Below are 16,577 nucleotides of genomic sequence, written 5' to 3'. Positions count from 1 at the left end.
GATTTTTCTCTGCTATTTGATTTGGTCTTGGGGGTCAAATTTTGCCCTTGACTGTCTGCACACAGCTCCATTAATGTCTTTGGGAATATAATGTGCTTGCCCTCAGAGAAAATATAGCCAGGATTGATTGATTTTTGTTAAAGGCTATTTATAAATTATCTATGTGTTGTTTGTTTTTTTTTGTTTGTTTGTTTGTTCGTTTTTCCCCATTATAAATGAATCCTCACTGCTAATTAAATCCTAATATTATGTTTCATATGTGTTTTGGAAATAGTTGAGGATGTAGATGTAGACGTTGTTGTTTTGGTGAATAAATAATTAAAACTCATCTTTTAGTTAATTTCTGCTGGAAAGTTCTCCTAAGGCTGCATAGTTATTAGATCCTTTTTTTCCTTGAACCTTGGGTTATAAATTCAGGAAGGGCAAATGAGAGGATGTGGCCAAACAGCATATTTTACTTTCTGAAAGTTATCTCTCTGACTCAGCCATCCTGTGAACACCCTTGATTGTATTATCCTGAATAATGACACTGATTTTAAGTGAAGCAAGATTTGTAACATCCACGAGACAGGTACAATTGAAATGGAAAACCACTCAAGTTCTCATAAGTCTTTTTCTCAAGACCGTAAGGCTCATCCATTCTTCCTACCTCTTTAATAAAAATTAATTCTTTTCCCTGAAAGCTTGGCCTGTGTCCTTAGACTGTCACAGCTAAAACAAACAAACAAACAAAAACATTACTGCATAGATTTCAGTAAATTTAACAGGTGTGGGGCGAGCAATTTTCTGCCTTGTCCAAGGTCCTGCACCAGCCAGGTATGAGCTAGAAAGAAAGCCTGCTTTTATGGGAGCTACGTGGGGGAGTGAGATATCTCTGCTTCCACATCCTTACCCCCTGAAGAAAACAAGCCGCCTATAATTACTGTGAAGCTCTGTTTGTCCTTTTGAGTCTTTTTCCTACCCTTATTCCAACCAAAATTCTGTGCTGATTCCTACCCTGACTGCACGCATTAACCCAGTGCCTCTTCAGTCCTCCTTCATGGTAACTTACACCTTTTATGTCAAGGATGGGTTTGGAGAGGTTAACTATGTGCTTTCTTAAGTGTCATTGATCTAGATACATCTCATCCTTCACTGGATTTCGCTTTAACCAGATACAAGGTGTTCCATGCTGAAGCAAAGCAGAATTACTTTCCTACACAGCTGTGGTGTAATAATTCTATGCAAAAAGTTGGGATGCTTTTTTCTTACGGTGTTATGGGAAACTTCTTTGCAAATATTTCTCACCTATTTACTTGCCAAATAATTTGCCTTTCAGAGTTGAAACTCCGAATGTCAGAAGAACAAAACCGTACCTCCAGAGCACCCCAAAGAAATGATCATTGTGAAAGTACTGGGACCTCCAAGGAGACTGGGACGCGGGAGGCCACAAGCATGGAACCAGCTCCATCTGTAGAAGAAACCATGGACGGTGTACTGAGACGACTAAAGGAGAAAAGACAACACTTCAACATTCCAGAGACTATTAAGGTATTTAGCAAATCTGACTCTTTCTTTCATAGCTTTATCATCTGAAGCAGATACTAGCTGCTGTGTAGCTGTGTTAGCCTACTGTATGGCAACATGACTGTGTTGCTTACAGCCTAAGATAACGGCTGTGTTACTCATGGGAGATGGAGATACCTGCTGCTAGCTAGCAAATTCTCACTGTCACGGGAAAAAGCATTTGAAAAGTTACTCCTCTCTCTGTTGAATCAATACTGGTAATGTGTTGAGGCACAGCAGCTGCTGCTCCTGCTTCTCCTGCAGAGGATCTCCCGAAGCAGGAAGTTAAGGGCACTAATTTATCTGGATGGGTATGGGTTTCTGCCTTCCAAGTGGGAACATGTCAGGCTCTCTGATGAGGGCTGAAAATGGCAAAGGCTTTGAAGAGGGAATGGGAGCTGGGAAAAGGCTTTAAGCACATTTGAGCAAGCATTTTCAAAATGCGTATGCTGGTGGGTGTGCATCCTGTGCCCTCTGGCACTGCAGTGCATTTTCTCTCTAATGAGATGGGAGCTCTAGTACAGTTTTCTGAAGTGATTCTTCTGTGAAGAGTTGCACAGAAAATCAGTTGCAGAAGGTTTTTTTGAATAGTGCTAAGCACTTTTTACACAGAGATGCAGGTAAAGAACCATTTGCCACATGTTGTAGTAACCTGTGTAGTTGAGGCTTTAGGCATGTGAAGTGTGTATTCTGATGCATCAGAGATGGTGACTGCAAATGTGATCCTATTTTGAGTCCACGGACACTGCGTGTCTAAAAATGTTCCTGAAGTGTCAACTCTGTGTTCCCCCAAGGCTTGCCTGAGGCAGTGGCTTTGCTTTTAAAGGAATAGCTCTGTGCTATTCCTCCTGAGGAGCCTTAGCAGGAATAAGGGACCAAGACTTCTCCTCCAGTAAACTAGTTTTAGAAGTTGCATTCAAACCCAAATCAGACTGCTTGTTAGCTATGCTCCCAAGCATCTTCTAATGGCAGGCAGGGTGGCTTCAGCTTTGGTTCCTACATGGGACCCAAAGGTGCCTCCATAGTAGACAAATAAACCAGCAGGTCTGTTTGGTGGATCTCTTCCAAATATTTTTGAAGCAGAGGAATTAGGAACATGTGCAAAGTAATTTTGACAGTAAAGGTCTCCTCATACCTGAGAAAAGCTGAAACCGTGCAGTCGATAGCGTTAAGAACACATGGATAGCACAACCATCCAGGCTGCTCTGCCCTTCTGATCTGGTACTTTACTTGTGTTGATATTGCCCCTCTCTTCCACATTCTTAATTGTTCTCCTTAGTTTAAGAGACAATTTCATATTCCATGAGATGTGCTGGGCATCTAATTACTTTTTTTTCAAACTAGTACCTAGTTTAAAATTCTGCTGTACCTCCATACTACTGGGGCATTTTAGGATCTGTGTAAATCTGCTGTTCTGCAATACATATTTTTCATTAGGAGTAGTTTAGTTTAGTTTAGTTTTACTATTTTTTACCACCAAATGATGTTGCTATGCCTAGTGCTGTATATCTAAACATGACAACAAATTCTGTTCCCAAAGGTTCTTGAAATCCAGACATTGACAGTAACATCTAGAAAATGTGGCTGCTGAAAGAAAAAGGGGGGAGAGGTTGAGAGAGACAAAGAGGAGTGTAGAAGAACAAAATGCTTAACTATCCTGGAACATTCTAACACTAAGAAATGATTTTGGTTCAATTTCAATAGCAGAAGGTACGCAGCAGAGCTAATTTTAAATTTATTTTGTTTTGATTTTATTCTTGGTTCTTAACACCCAGTTATTGTATTAAAAATTAGAACCGTGCAAAACTATGCCATGCTCTGTAACTGAAATACTGAGTTCTGCATACATGACAGACTTTTTAATTCTTTTGTTTTATAAACTGCATTTTTTGAAAACCTGTAATGGAAAAAGTGTTGTAAGAAAACAAAAGACAACAACAAAACATCCAATTCTGTATATAGTCCTAAAGCTCCAACAGTACAGACTCAACGAAAATATTTTTAGTTGTTAAAAATTTTGTTCTATGGATGACTCCAAAAGAGATGTCAATGAGGAAATACTTTCTAAAAAAACTCTTTTACATGGAAGAGAATAAGTTGGCTGTGGGTCTTAGTCCCACTCAGTCATTGATCATCTGGACTTCTCTTTACTTTCCAATTGAGAACATCCTAATTCAGTGCAATGGCAGTGCTGTCTTCAAAGTTTCTCACGAAGAATTTTGTAATGTACATGAATTTTTTGCAATAGTTAATATTTTCAATTTTTTTAAGGTCCATTTGCACATTTTAATTTATTTTCTTCCAGCATTCCTGTAGAGCAAATTTGTGTAGAAAGAATTATCCATTTGATAGTAAAAGTGTTTGATAATAGTTATATAGAATCACTACGGACCAGAGGCTTGAAAAGGATTAATATTAAGTTGAATTGATTTATTTCAAGATAATGTATTTCAGTAGGTCCTTATGTTTCACATTAATATGATAGATTTTTATTTATGAGTGATCTGGGAGTTTAGGGGGAGAAAGAGCTTCACAGCAGTGGTGATGCGAAATGAATCAAGGATGTCAGCTGGTTATAGAAAAGATCAAAGGCTTCATTTAAGCTGCATGCAGCTGTGCTGTTATTGTAGATAATCTTTATGTAAAACATTTTATTTTTTATATAACTTTTAGATCCTGTACCAGAATGTGAACTGGATTAATAGCAATCTAAATAGTAGCTTTTCAGGTTTTTTTTGTTGTTTGTTTGTTTCTTTGTTTGTTTGTTTGTTTTTCCTTTTGGGGGGGAAGGGTTGTTTTTATTTTCAAGATTTAGTAATGTGGGGCAATTATAGTGTGTCTATACAAGACTGCCTAGATCTCCTCTGAAGTTCTACTATGGAAAGCGTCTAAGGCCCTGCTAAAATAGAAATGGGAGAGTGTGTCTTTAAGAAAGATGCAGAGAATAATTTAATGCGACTTGTGAAACTGGGCTTGGTAAATATTTCACCGACCAGAATTGACAATGGGATTCATAGATCACAGAATTTTCATTTTGAGGCGAAAGATGTGAAATCACTTTGAGGGACATTTTATTCATCAGGTATTCAACAGTCATCCTAACAGAAAACAAAAACAAAAAGTCAAAAATGTGAGGAAGGTGGGAGACACAGAAGGGATATAAGATCCCGAATGATCCAGTATGTCTAAAAATAACAAATCACAAAATTTGAATATGAAATAGCAGAATGTGGTTCTCAGAACAAAACATCCTCTACACTCTCCTCCCCCAAAAGCCCGAGTAAAGTTATTCAATTAGAAGACTTAGGGAAAATAGAGATTGACCTGTGAATGATTCCGTAACCCAAAAAGGGGCAACGACTTGTACTATCACTAGCTCCTGGTATGTCTATGGGAGCTGGTGGTTTCTTTATATATTTTCTTAGATTGTTTACATTTATGTATCTGTCCTCTCATTATAGACCCATTTCAGTTAATATTTTCATGGGCTATAAAGCAGGTTTTGTTTAAATTAGCACTGAATTTCACGTTGCTGTGTACAGCCTACAGTCCTAAGATGTTCCAGACAATTCTGGAGTTTGTGATTCCAGTTTCTGTCTCTGATTTTGTTCAAGCCTAGCTGAATACAAACTTGTCTTGAGATTGCTAATGAAATGATTTAATGAAATAAGCCCAAATGCTAAACACTCTTGAGATTGTTTCTCATGTGTAAAATCAATGTTAATGATCACTCTCTGTTTCCTCCTAAGCATTCAGCTGCTTCAGGCTTAATAGTTTTTAAAAGAATTAATCTCGTATTAATTGCAGAACTAGCAATAAATAAAATAGGTAGCTGTTTTATAATACTCCTAAATTCTAGTTAGCAGCTCTTCCCTTAACGTGAATGGCAGATAATTTTGGAGTGAGTCACTCATGCAGATCTTTAAGAACAAATGTGATTAGAGGTTCTGCACTGTTTTTGCATTCAGGCAACAAACAGAAAAGGTCATGTTCCTGATGAAATGAATTGCAAGGCTTGCCTTTGGTATTTGAAAAGCATTGCTTCTTCAGGGTTTCATATATATTTGAAAAGAAGAAGCTAATGATTAAAAATACTTCTCCAGTTTGTCCATAAATAAAACCTAGTCATTGACTTCTTGCAGAAAGGTATCCTTGCGCCCCCACTCCTTTCTTCTGCTCATTGCTTCACTGTGGTGGATGAGCTCTGCTCCAAACCTTTGAGCATTTGGCCCTAAATTGTAGAGAGATCTGTTGTGACCTGGCACAGACTGCAGGGGCTCTAAGGGTTCCAGTAAATGGGGTTACATCAGGCTGGTGGCAGTCACTAGTGTGGTTCTACAGGGCTCCGTTTTAGGGCCCTGTAGCAGGGGCCCTAAAGTTCTCCACTGAGAGGGTGGTCGGGCACTGGAGCAGGCTCCCTGGGGCAGTGGTCATGGCACCAAGCCTGCCAGAGTTCAAGAAGCGTTTGGACAACGCTGTCAGACATAGGGTTTGGGTGGTCCTGTGTGGAGGCAGGAGTTGGACTTGATGGTCCTTCTGGTTCCCTTCCAACTCAGGATATTCTGTGATTCTATGAAAATTACATTAGCTTCATGTGCTCCTTGCTGTTTCAACCCAGATGCAAATGTGCACCAGTCAGGAACAGATTTTATTGGGAGGAGGAGGAAACTGAGAGAAGGAGAGAAATAGCAGCTAAATATTGTGTTCATTGCACCAGGCACCTATATTACTGTATCACCACCACTAATAAATCACATTGCCAAAACACATCATTCCTTTTTCTGCTACCAGTGCTTTATATTGTGATTTTGAACAAAAATAAACCGCATCACTTGTGATTCTTCACTTTAGAAGGAATCCCATACCTGTGAGATCGGTAGTTGTTAGGCATTCAGTCCAGGAGAGCAAAACCTGTGAGACTGGGGATGAAGCCCAGAGCTGCTCCCGTTGCTAGTACAGTGCTGCACTTTCTGCAGCTTCTCCATAGCAGTTCTACAGATGCACGTTATCCAGCTGAATTTCCTGCTGGCTGATCGAGCTATTGTTCCCTTTCATTTTAAAGATAGTACCTTCTTCTAGTATGTTCAGCTTTGGAGGGTTTTAACCATGGTATCACAATGTTTGGTAACGTAGATTTTGTTGTGAATCTATCATTCCACTCAGTAAATGGGTTGCATTTGCGTAGCTGAAATTTCTGTTCTTCATCCCTTACCAGCCAAGGCAAATCTACTTCTCCTTCTCAATGAATAATTAAAAAGTTGAGCAATGTCCTCTTTGCATTTTTGCAAGTTTTTAAGTATTGTGTCTAGAATGATTTTGTTCTAATTTGTTGCAACTAAATCATATTTAATACATGATAGAGAATTGTATGATTTACAAACTGATCTTGCAAATAGAAGCAAGTAACACACTGTTCTTGTTAACAGCTTTCTCCCTAGGAGAAAAGTACTTCTTTAATTTTTCATTTACTACAACCATTTATAAACCTAAGCATCAGAAAAAGTTCTAGGAAAGTACTGAAGTACTGATATCCATGGGTCATCAGTGTCAATCCATTCCACTCACATGCTGCAGTCTTTTTTGTGAGCCCAACTTCCCAAAACCCAACCCACAAAATACACCCCATATACATTCAATTTGATTGTGATAGTCAAGTAAAAATCTCTGCTTTTTTAGACTTTGTCAACCAGTATTCCCAGATATATATATATATATGTATTTCAGATACAGGCTCTGATCCAGCAACTCATGAAGATCATTGCCTTATTGAATAAGACCATAGTTTGTACCCTTTGAAGTTCTCCAGATAAGGATGCAATGTTTTTTCAGTAGCCTAGTATCATTTCCTAATTTTAAGTTTGTTTAACTGCTTTTATAGAATAGTCATTTGAAAAAAAAAAGGAAGATTCCAACCTTCCAGTACATTTTCATTTTTGCATCTTTCTACAGGAGAAAGAGTACAAGTTCTGGCCACAAAGACTGCACTTTGGTGAGACAAAGTGAACACAGGATATTTCTCACTGGTGAATGCCTAATCTAAAATCTACTCTGTTTGTTAGAAGTATCTCTATAGATTTCTTCAGCTCTGTATTAGGCCTTGAGTGTGTAACATGTATTCACAATCCATTTAAAACGTCAGTCATGTAAATTTGGACTCTATTCTTACCAAGTCAGTGCCAAGTCCCTGTTGATCTGAGGGTGGACAGAAACAGAATTCAGTGTTAATGTTTATTTGGGGAGCACAGGTTACTGAGCAAATACCTACCTGTACCCTTGTCATGAAATCCTGACTTATAATTTCATACATAACTTTTTTAAATAGGATATGACAAAAAAGCAAATGGCTTTGGAAAAAATCAATCTTCAGAAATGCCTACTATATTTTGAGAGTATTCATGGACGGCCTGTAAGTATACCATGGAAAGATAGGTAAATTAAAACTTACTTAATTTCACTACCAAGTATTTTTGGACTCATGTATTAAATATATTTAGATTATTTTTCCATGATTAACATAATGTTAGTTATTTCAAACTACTTTTCAGATATAAACTACTGCTTTATAAATTTGGTTTATGTTAAAAATAAAAAATAAAAAGGCAATTTCGAGTGGTCCTATATCTCTCCTCGTGACTAAGAAGTTGCAGATTTTGATGATAAAAATGGAGAATTATATATCCACATCAGACTTGGCTCATACACACTGCAGCTGTGCTACAGCATACAAAAGATTAGAATATTTAGCAGCTGAGAAAGGTTTGCAGGGCAACGTCAGAGATGAAATAAAAAATTAAATAGCCTGTCATCTGTTTTCCTTTTTTTCGCAGCAGCACTTAAAAATATTAATTAAATCGTTTCAAGAACTCTGTATTAAAGGGTTTTCAATGCTGAATGTAGGTACAAAACAAATAATTTCCAACATTGGTGAGATGATGATTTGAAAATGTGTCTATGCAAATTCCTGGAATTCCTGTTTGATGTGGAGGAATGTCTGTATTCTTATGTCTGTTTCTGCTTTGTGATTGTTGTGGTAGAGGAAATGTGGAGTGGCACCAGCAAGCATCCAAAACTATGACAGCTCTCAAAATTACTGTGATCTGAATCTGATCTCTGCATCTTGGATAAAATAATTTTTAATGATGAATAAGCCTCTTTAGGCTTTGAATGAGAGCCGAGGGATGGAGAGAATATGTAGGAAGGGTCTGAAGAGATGACTTTTCCTAAGGAGAACAAGAAAGAAATGAGTTATTAGTGCTACATAAAAACAACTGAGACTTGAAAATCCAAAGATAGAGAAGAAAATAATAGGGCATGCTCTGTAGCATGGAGTACAGAGAGGGTTTTTCTTCCCAAGGTAGAGGCAGCTCTAACCATCTGAGAAAGAAGATGCTAATTGCATAAGGGAAGGAGATGATCAGTGATGCTAAGCAGCCATGCAGCGATCTTGGATCTGCCAAACAGCTCTGACTTAAGGTCACAGAAAGCTCAGAAGCAAGCAAGAATTTAAAGCAGGGAAATGGAAGTGAAGAAAGATTTTTACATCTTTTGTTGTTCCCGAAAATACGCAATCTGTAGACTGAACTTTTAGAGTCGCATACTTAAATAATCATGTATTTTAGAGAAGCAGATTTTAATATTCGTATCAATATTAATGTCTTTTCCTGTGGGAAAGGGTTGGAGATTCTGTGTGCGTCCTGGTCACCAAGAATAGCTGGAGAGTGAGGCCAGCAAGGTCCAGGCTCAGTGTCGAGCACAGACAGGCTCTGTGCCCAGTTCAGAGCTGGCAGGGCCCAGGAAAGAGCATCTCAGGAAGCTCATGTTTGGTTTTAAGACATGCAGGGATGCCAGCTTACAGAGACAGTGAGTGTCCAGGCAGAGGCATTCTGGTGAGGTCAGCCAACAGAACAGGTGCGTCTCTGCTATCAGAGAGTTGTCCCAGGGAAGCAGAAAAAGGATTTTTCACAATGCATGAACATTGACTCCTGAATACTCAAGTACTTGAAATGTTTGACCTAGCAGGCCATGCCGTACCTTGCCATTTAACAAGTATCATTCCATGTCATTATCAAAAGGCTAATTTGAATTGAATATGCTTGGCTGGGATTACAAGAAAACTACCAGAAACTTAACCTACAACTCAGATTTAAGCTAAGTTTCTTTTTCAAAATTGTTTTTGTGCTGTATACTACAGTTCCCATGGAATACCTGTGGAAGCAAAATACACATCAGTATTTCTTTCTAATTCTTTTCTTAGATTTACAGGAACAAATGAGGAATGTTTTTATTTATTTTTCATTTTGGAGAAGTATATTTTATTATGATTTCTCCTTAGGTAACTAAACAAGAAAAGAGCCTTATGAAGCCTCTTTATGACAGATACAGAATTATCAAGAAGCTTCTTGCAACTCCATCTTTGATCACAACAATTGTAAGTTGGAAAGAATTCATAGCCATTGTGAAGACAGTGTGCTGAATGCAGTGTTTAATTTGTACCTGTATGCCAATTTAGCAGCAATATGACTAGTGCTATTTAAAGAATCTGCTTATTAGTTAACAGTGTTTATATTTCAGCTAGATCAAATGCTCTGTAAAATTCATCTTCCAGCCATACCAGAGGTTGTAATGTAAGGCAGCAGTTCTGGAGGCAATTGTTTCAAATCACTGGGCAAGAGATCAAAGGCTGTCAGTTTTCTACTACAGCTGATGTATGCAATATAAAATGAAACCTATCATTTTCCATAAAGCACTATACTGTCACTGTAACTATCTGCTAAATTTTGTTTAAAAAATCTTTTATTTAACATGTAGCACATAAATGTCACTTGTAGTACTTTGATTAATAATAATATATAAATGTAATTTAACAGTAATGGTCTCACTGTGAGTAGAGGTGGTGGAGTTTCAAATTTGGTTGGGTTGATTTTAAAAATTATGAACTATTGTCCTGTTAGAGGTCAGTGAAGCTTTAGATTGCTTTGAGAATCTTGGTCTAAATCCTTAAACAAGTGCACATGGACACTTCATTTCAAAATTGAACTGAAGGTGTTACTTAGTTTTTAGGAGCTTTGCTCCACAATTTCACATTTAAACCCTCATTTCAAAAGCCCAAATTTTCTTACGAGGCTGAAGGAACGTGGCGAAGACAGCAATATCAATTTTAGTAGTTAACATTTGTAGCTATAAAACCAAATGTAGAATGTCTACCTCCAATGCATGTTATAGCCATAATTTCTGGCCTTAATAAAAGTGTTAGATGGTATTTAAGAGCAGTACAAGTTCTAGCAAGACTGCAGTGTTTGCATAAATACAGAATGCTCTTTAAATCATTTCTACTTGTAAAGGCTCATGAGTAAACATAAAATCGATGGCTGGAGGTACTCGGAAACAAGGTCAGCTTCTGCCCTGTTTAGCCATAGTGAACAATACCCAGTAGCTCAGCAAGCCCCATGAGAGTTCTCATGAACTCTCAGGTAGAACTGGGTAGAGCTTTCAATATCTGTGATCTTTCAGTGAATACATCCAGGAAATTAACATCTAATTCTTTGTGTTGCCATCCTATTAGTTGTTATATTGTAATGTAAATGACTAATTTGATAATGCTTTATATTTTACAAGCAGGAAGAAGAAGACTCAGATGAAGACCATTCTCAAAGCAGCCATGAGCTATCATCTGGGCCGATATCTTGCCTCCCTGTTGATGAGCATCTGTGTTACTCTCAGGAGGACAGCGAGCCTGCATATGTTTCACCGCTGGATGAAAAGAAAGTTTTCAGACAAACAGCCCTGTCTATGTCCAATTTACATGAGGCAACAATGTGAGTTCTGTCTTTTTGTCATGGATGTTTTAAAATATTTTGTAAAGAATTTGCAAATGAAGCATGATCTATACTTGCTAGATAGGAGAAATACACATTATATGTCCATGAGAGGCTACTCCATGTGTGTACAATCTTATTCCTTGCAATGAGGTGGTGTCTGGATACCCAGAAAAATTAACAATGCTCTCCTGCTCTCCATTAAAAACAAAACAAAAACGTCCTCCAGATTTGTATTTAAAAATTCCAGGTTGCATGAGGCAACAGGTCTCAAGATGCACATGGGCTGTTATTACTTAGCTCTGACTATGCTTTCCATGACCAGGTATGTTCTCATAACATATGGGCTATTATCTTTTTCTCAGGTTTTGGTTGGTATCACTTGGATGCATACATTATAAATTGACTAGGTTCTACCAAAAATGAGAGTAAATTAAAGTTTTGTTTTCCTATGTAACACAACTGTGTATGCAGCAGTGTGCTCATAAGTCCTTTGAAGATATTTCTGTGTGTTGTGTTCTAAGTAAAAAGATATAGTATGGGATATATCAAGACAAACATAATTATATCTCAGCTTGAAAAAAACACAAACTTATTCTCCAAATAATACCAGCTGAAACATATCCTAAAAGAGAAAAAAATATTCTGGGTACCACTAGCAGTATTACTGAATCACAGTAATATTTGGTAACAGTTGCTTTTCAGATTTGGGCTTTGCTATTGACTTTATTTATTGAGAGAGAGAGAATGTAAGGAGTTTGCTGTAAGCCACTGAGCCCTGTCAAGTCCCTTAACTCCACATAAGACTGAGCCCACTAACAAGCCTCAGTCCTGAAAAGCTTTTGCCATGTTGTCCACAGAGCTCTGCCTTCATTTTATTAGCAGGGTGAGACTAACAGTAGTAAACGGGAAGGAACACAACTGTTTAATCACGTGATTGATTGTACAAGCAGTGATAGCTGTACTTGGAGGGCTATCTTAGATTGCTTGGGGGCACTGAGTTGAGCACCTGCTGTGGCCAACAGCAGGAGCCTGACTATTGTCCAAAACCCTGGCTTTTACAGGGATTCCTGGTGCACGGGGTTTTCATAGTCTTGCCTCTGTTTTACAGGCCTGTTCTACTTGAACATCTCCGAGAAACAAGAGCAGATAAAAAAAGGCTTCGCAAGGCTCTGAGAGAGTTTGAAGAACAATTCTACAAGCAGACAGGAAGGTAAATAAACCAACTTGACAAATTCCTTCTCCTTTTCCCCTCTGGGCACCTATGCAGACATGTTTGTTTCTACTAGAGCAGGTACTCTTAGGTGATCAAGCCAAAGAAAGAGCAGTCTGGGACTGGAAGGTAACAGGGAGGTGATGGGTCTCTGTGGAGATGGCCAGCTCCCCGCTAAGTTGAGGATGTGGGCATCCCTGATGGCTTTCTGGCTCTGGGGAGCTCCCCAGAATATGCCTGTACTAGACATAAACCATGCAGCATGTCAGCACAGGATCTTCCTGAGGTGTAGAGAGTCTGCTAAACAGGCTTCCTGAAGATATCAATCTCTAGGGACTTCACTGGGAAGTTTGGCTATCTATCTCTAAAAGGCTAGATATAAAAAAGTAACTACTGTTTCTTTCACCCATAAATATTACTTTCCACTTTTTGGTTGTCCTCCTCCCATTATTTAACAAACTTTTGCTGAAAAGGTAGTATTCTGGTTACAGTTTTCAAAGCAATACCTAATAACTTCCCTGTGTATTTTAGAATGAAGCAATTACACTTACTTGCATAGCTGAGTAGAAAGAAAATTACCTGATATAGGAAAAGTTAATATTTAAAATCCATTTCATTTCTGTCTATGAGGTTGTTTTTGTTTTTTTGGTCCAGTCAAAATAACTTTACTTACCTATTGCTAGGAAAAAAAAAAAATATGACCCAAACCTCATTAGTTGCTGCAGAATTCATTTTAAAGACTGTTTCTCTGTTTAGTCATAGAAGTGATTGTACTTTTATTTGCTTTTAATAGGAGTCCTCTAAAAGAAGATCGTGTACCAATGGCAGAGGAATACTCTGAATACAAGCACACAAAAGCCAAAATCAGGCTTTTAGAGGTTCTCATCAGTAAGCATGATGTTTCCAAAACAATTTGAAATTAATGCAATGGCGTGGTGTTATTCTCTAGCAAAACATACAAGAACAAGAACAAAAAAAAAAATGAGGCAGTTGTCTTACAGGTCTTGGTCTGCTGCACAATTATTTGACACACTGAGATTTTTTGATGCACTTTACCAATTATACAAGCTGGGATGAGCGAGGACAGCAATATACGAGAATATTAAGTGTGGGTGAGTGATCTATAGTATATATTTTTTTTCCTTTTGAAAAGCCTTGAAGTGCACTGTGAAAATGTTAGAAATTAAAAGGACATTGAAGTATGGTTGAGACTCAGTATGACCTGTTCTTAGGTTTAAAAAGTGTGAGGAAATGCTCTCCAGGTTTCTAGTATATCTTAGTATTTGGTAATGTACCACACATTTCTTAGCAGGATTTACATGCGCTGTAATTAACTATTGCTGTTGGTTCTCAAGATAGAGTTGCCATTCAGTTCCAGTAGCTTCAAAGAAAGGTGCGTACACAAAATCAGTGACAGGATTTGGTCTATAATTCTGAGAGTAGAGCAAAGTGATGCTGCCTATGCAAAAAAAAAAAAAAAAAAAAAAAAAAGAGAGAGAGAGAGAGAAGGAAGGAATATAGCTGCCAAATGGAGACAGTGGAGATAGTGTTTTTGGTTTTGTTTTTTTTTTTGGAAATAAGAGCAAGCATTTGGCAAAATAAACAGGTAGTCTGCTGGGAAGAGATAAAACATAGGTACCGGATGCTGTCCTTTTCACTACGGTTTACAGGACATAAAAAAAAAAATGGTACACATTGTGGTACATAAAATTCAGTAAATAGGTCAACTACGTGCTAATTTTCATTTCTGTATTGAACTTTTGCACTTTATTTTGCCTGATGCTAATTTGCTTTTCTAATTACCAAAGCTTGTTTAGAAGCATGCACTTTGTAAAAATGTCAAAGTATTTCCTGTGTTATAAATTACCATATATATATATATATATATAAAAGACAAGACTAGATTATTGCATTATGCTAAGATATTTTGGATAGATTAAAGTACATGGTATATAAAGTGAGTGTCACAGTTATCTGATGAGGAACGTTAGACTTCTCATTTACTATAAATAAGATTTAAAAAAAAAAGATATTTTTCCATTGGAATTATGCATCTTTCTTAACTTTCAGAGTACCACGCTTTGTAATATTAAGGATTTTTTTTTCACTATTTGTGATAAACCATTTGTGTTAAAAGTGAACTGTTAACAGGAGGCTTATCAACATTTTTGTACTGCAAATGAAAACCAGGGATTTGGGAAAATACCTATCCCAGACATAAAGGGAGGAAGAATGAAAACAGAAAAAGGGACTTCAGTAAGTTGAATCATGTTTAGTGTTCTGCTTTAACTGTCATTTTGTATTGACCACATAGTATAAGCAACCTGTTTTCTATCTATCTTGGTAAGAAAAATTTCATTTTTTAAAGCCTATTATGTACCAACCACGTTTGTACTTCTATTGTATGTAATGGTTCAGCATGATTTTGAAGATGTACGTACCTGTTTTCAAGTAGCTTGGAGGAAAAAGTATGATGACTAAAAATGATTTTTTTTTTAATTTCTTAGAGGTTTGTTGTTTCAGTGTACTGATTTAATAATTTGTAACTTTTATGAATCAGAATGGTCTCCTTCGTAAATCTGTTTTAATTAAAGTCATCTAGAGCAACAGGAACAGATACAGAGCTATTTGAAGTTTACAAACTACATCTTTGATAAGGGAAAATGATTTCATGACATGTATACAATTGATATTAAAATGTGATCTATATATTCTATATGATTGTATAATATTTTATACAACAGTACAAATAAAATATTTTTCTATTATATTTATTATGTCAAGACACAGTTTCTGCTTTCAGTTAGCTAATATAAATAACATAAATAACACTGTCAAACAACACGTTGGAAGTGCTGACATTTCTAGGATTTGAAATTTAAATCATGCTGCAGTTACAACCTTTCATGCTGTTTGGAGTTATCCCAGTATTTGTTCAGTAGTTAAAATGAATGCATATTTAAACACCATTTATAAGCCGTTATTTTTGTTTTGCTAAAGCAGTTTATATAGGATTTTGTTACATTTGGCAAGAAACAGAAAACATTTTTTGCAGCATCTAGGTATAAATGGTTGCTGGAAAAAAAAATCCAGGACTTCTAATCATTTAAAGCATTGGGTGAACAGAAGGGAAAGAGGGAGAGAAGAAATACTAAAAACGCTATTGGAGATTTTGAAGACCCATGTTTGCTTTTGGTGACAGCGGCATGTGCATGCTTCTGACAAAAATGTCTGACTATGGAAATGGGCAACAGAGGTTTGAAGGCTCCTAAGTAACGAGGGAATTTTTAACGTCCAACACTGATATTGCAGGTCTTGCAGCTGGGATCTTTCTTTGCATTTGCAGTAGACAAGCTCATTAGTTGGTGACCAGTAATTTCTGCAACTGTGCCGAGGGAGAGATCCACAGGATCAGTGTAAATTACTTCCAGAATAACATCCTGGGCATGATGGTAAACCATTACACCATCTTCTTCATCACAGGTCAGAAATTTATTATCTTTTATATTTAGTTGAGGAAGGCGCTGCTTACAGAATTCATCTCCTGGTGATCCAACAGGGGCGATAACGAGAATGACATAGTGGTAGGCTGTGTACATGCAGTAGAAGTCTCCAAAGTACAAGTTAGTGTTTGGGTTGAAGAGTTTTTCAGCTGCAATCTCAAACCTGTATCTTCCATATGGTGAATCCTGTGGTGGTTTCCCAGTGTTAAACTCGGTGTTGCAGCTAAAGAAGATGCCTTCCAACTTCCCGCTGATTGGAGAGCCATGGCTGCCACTGTTATCCTTAACAGAAGGCTGCAGGGCGTTCCCATGGTGCTCTCTACAAATGAATGACTGCTATTGTTTATTGTGTAACACATTAAGAGAGTGGTAAGTTAGGACTTCATGCTGTTCAGTAACAATACAGAAGAGACATAAAGGAAAACCATTAAACTGAGACCTGTGGTAAGTGTCATGATTTTCAGACCAAGAAACTCAAGTGAAGTGCAACTCCTGCTCAAG

General features: G+C 37.4%; 2 protein-coding genes across 11 annotated transcripts in view; one reads left to right on the top strand and one right to left on the bottom strand.

The window, feature by feature from the left end:
- The window catches only part of FAM13C (family with sequence similarity 13 member C), a 130,715-nt gene extending 115,239 nt beyond the window's left edge, over window positions 1–15,476 (top strand). For 3 of the 4 annotated variants that reach the window (XM_084526150.1, XM_084526153.1, XM_084526152.1), the window contains 6 exons: window positions 1,319–1,530; window positions 7,868–7,951; window positions 9,878–9,973; window positions 11,161–11,360; window positions 12,472–12,573; window positions 13,367–15,476. In XM_084526150.1, the coding sequence (XP_084382276.1) occupies window positions 1,319–1,530; window positions 7,868–7,951; window positions 9,878–9,973; window positions 11,161–11,360; window positions 12,472–12,573; window positions 13,367–13,490 (818 nt within the window). In that variant the 3' untranslated portion in view covers window positions 13,491–15,476. The remainder of the gene's footprint in view (window positions 1–1,318; window positions 1,531–7,867; window positions 7,952–9,877; window positions 9,974–11,160; window positions 11,361–12,471; window positions 12,574–13,366) is intronic. The other variant, XM_084526151.1, reaches the window with a different exon arrangement.
- PHYHIPL (phytanoyl-CoA 2-hydroxylase interacting protein like) overlaps window positions 15,139–16,577 on the bottom strand; it is a 122,717-nt gene continuing 121,278 nt past the window's right edge. For all 7 annotated transcript variants that reach the window (XM_084526163.1, XM_084526165.1, XM_084526164.1 and 4 more), the window contains exon 5: window positions 15,139–16,395. In XM_084526163.1, coding sequence (XP_084382289.1) covers window positions 15,861–16,395 — 535 coding nt within the window. In that variant the 3' untranslated portion in view covers window positions 15,139–15,860. The remainder of the gene's footprint in view (window positions 16,396–16,577) is intronic.

The sequence above is a fragment of the Aythya ferina genome (genome assembly GCF_964211825.1).
Source record: "Aythya ferina genome assembly, chromosome: 7".
Lineage (NCBI taxonomy): Eukaryota > Metazoa > Chordata > Aves > Anseriformes > Anatidae > Aythya > Aythya ferina.
This window is presented reverse-complemented; position numbering and strand designations above follow the sequence as displayed.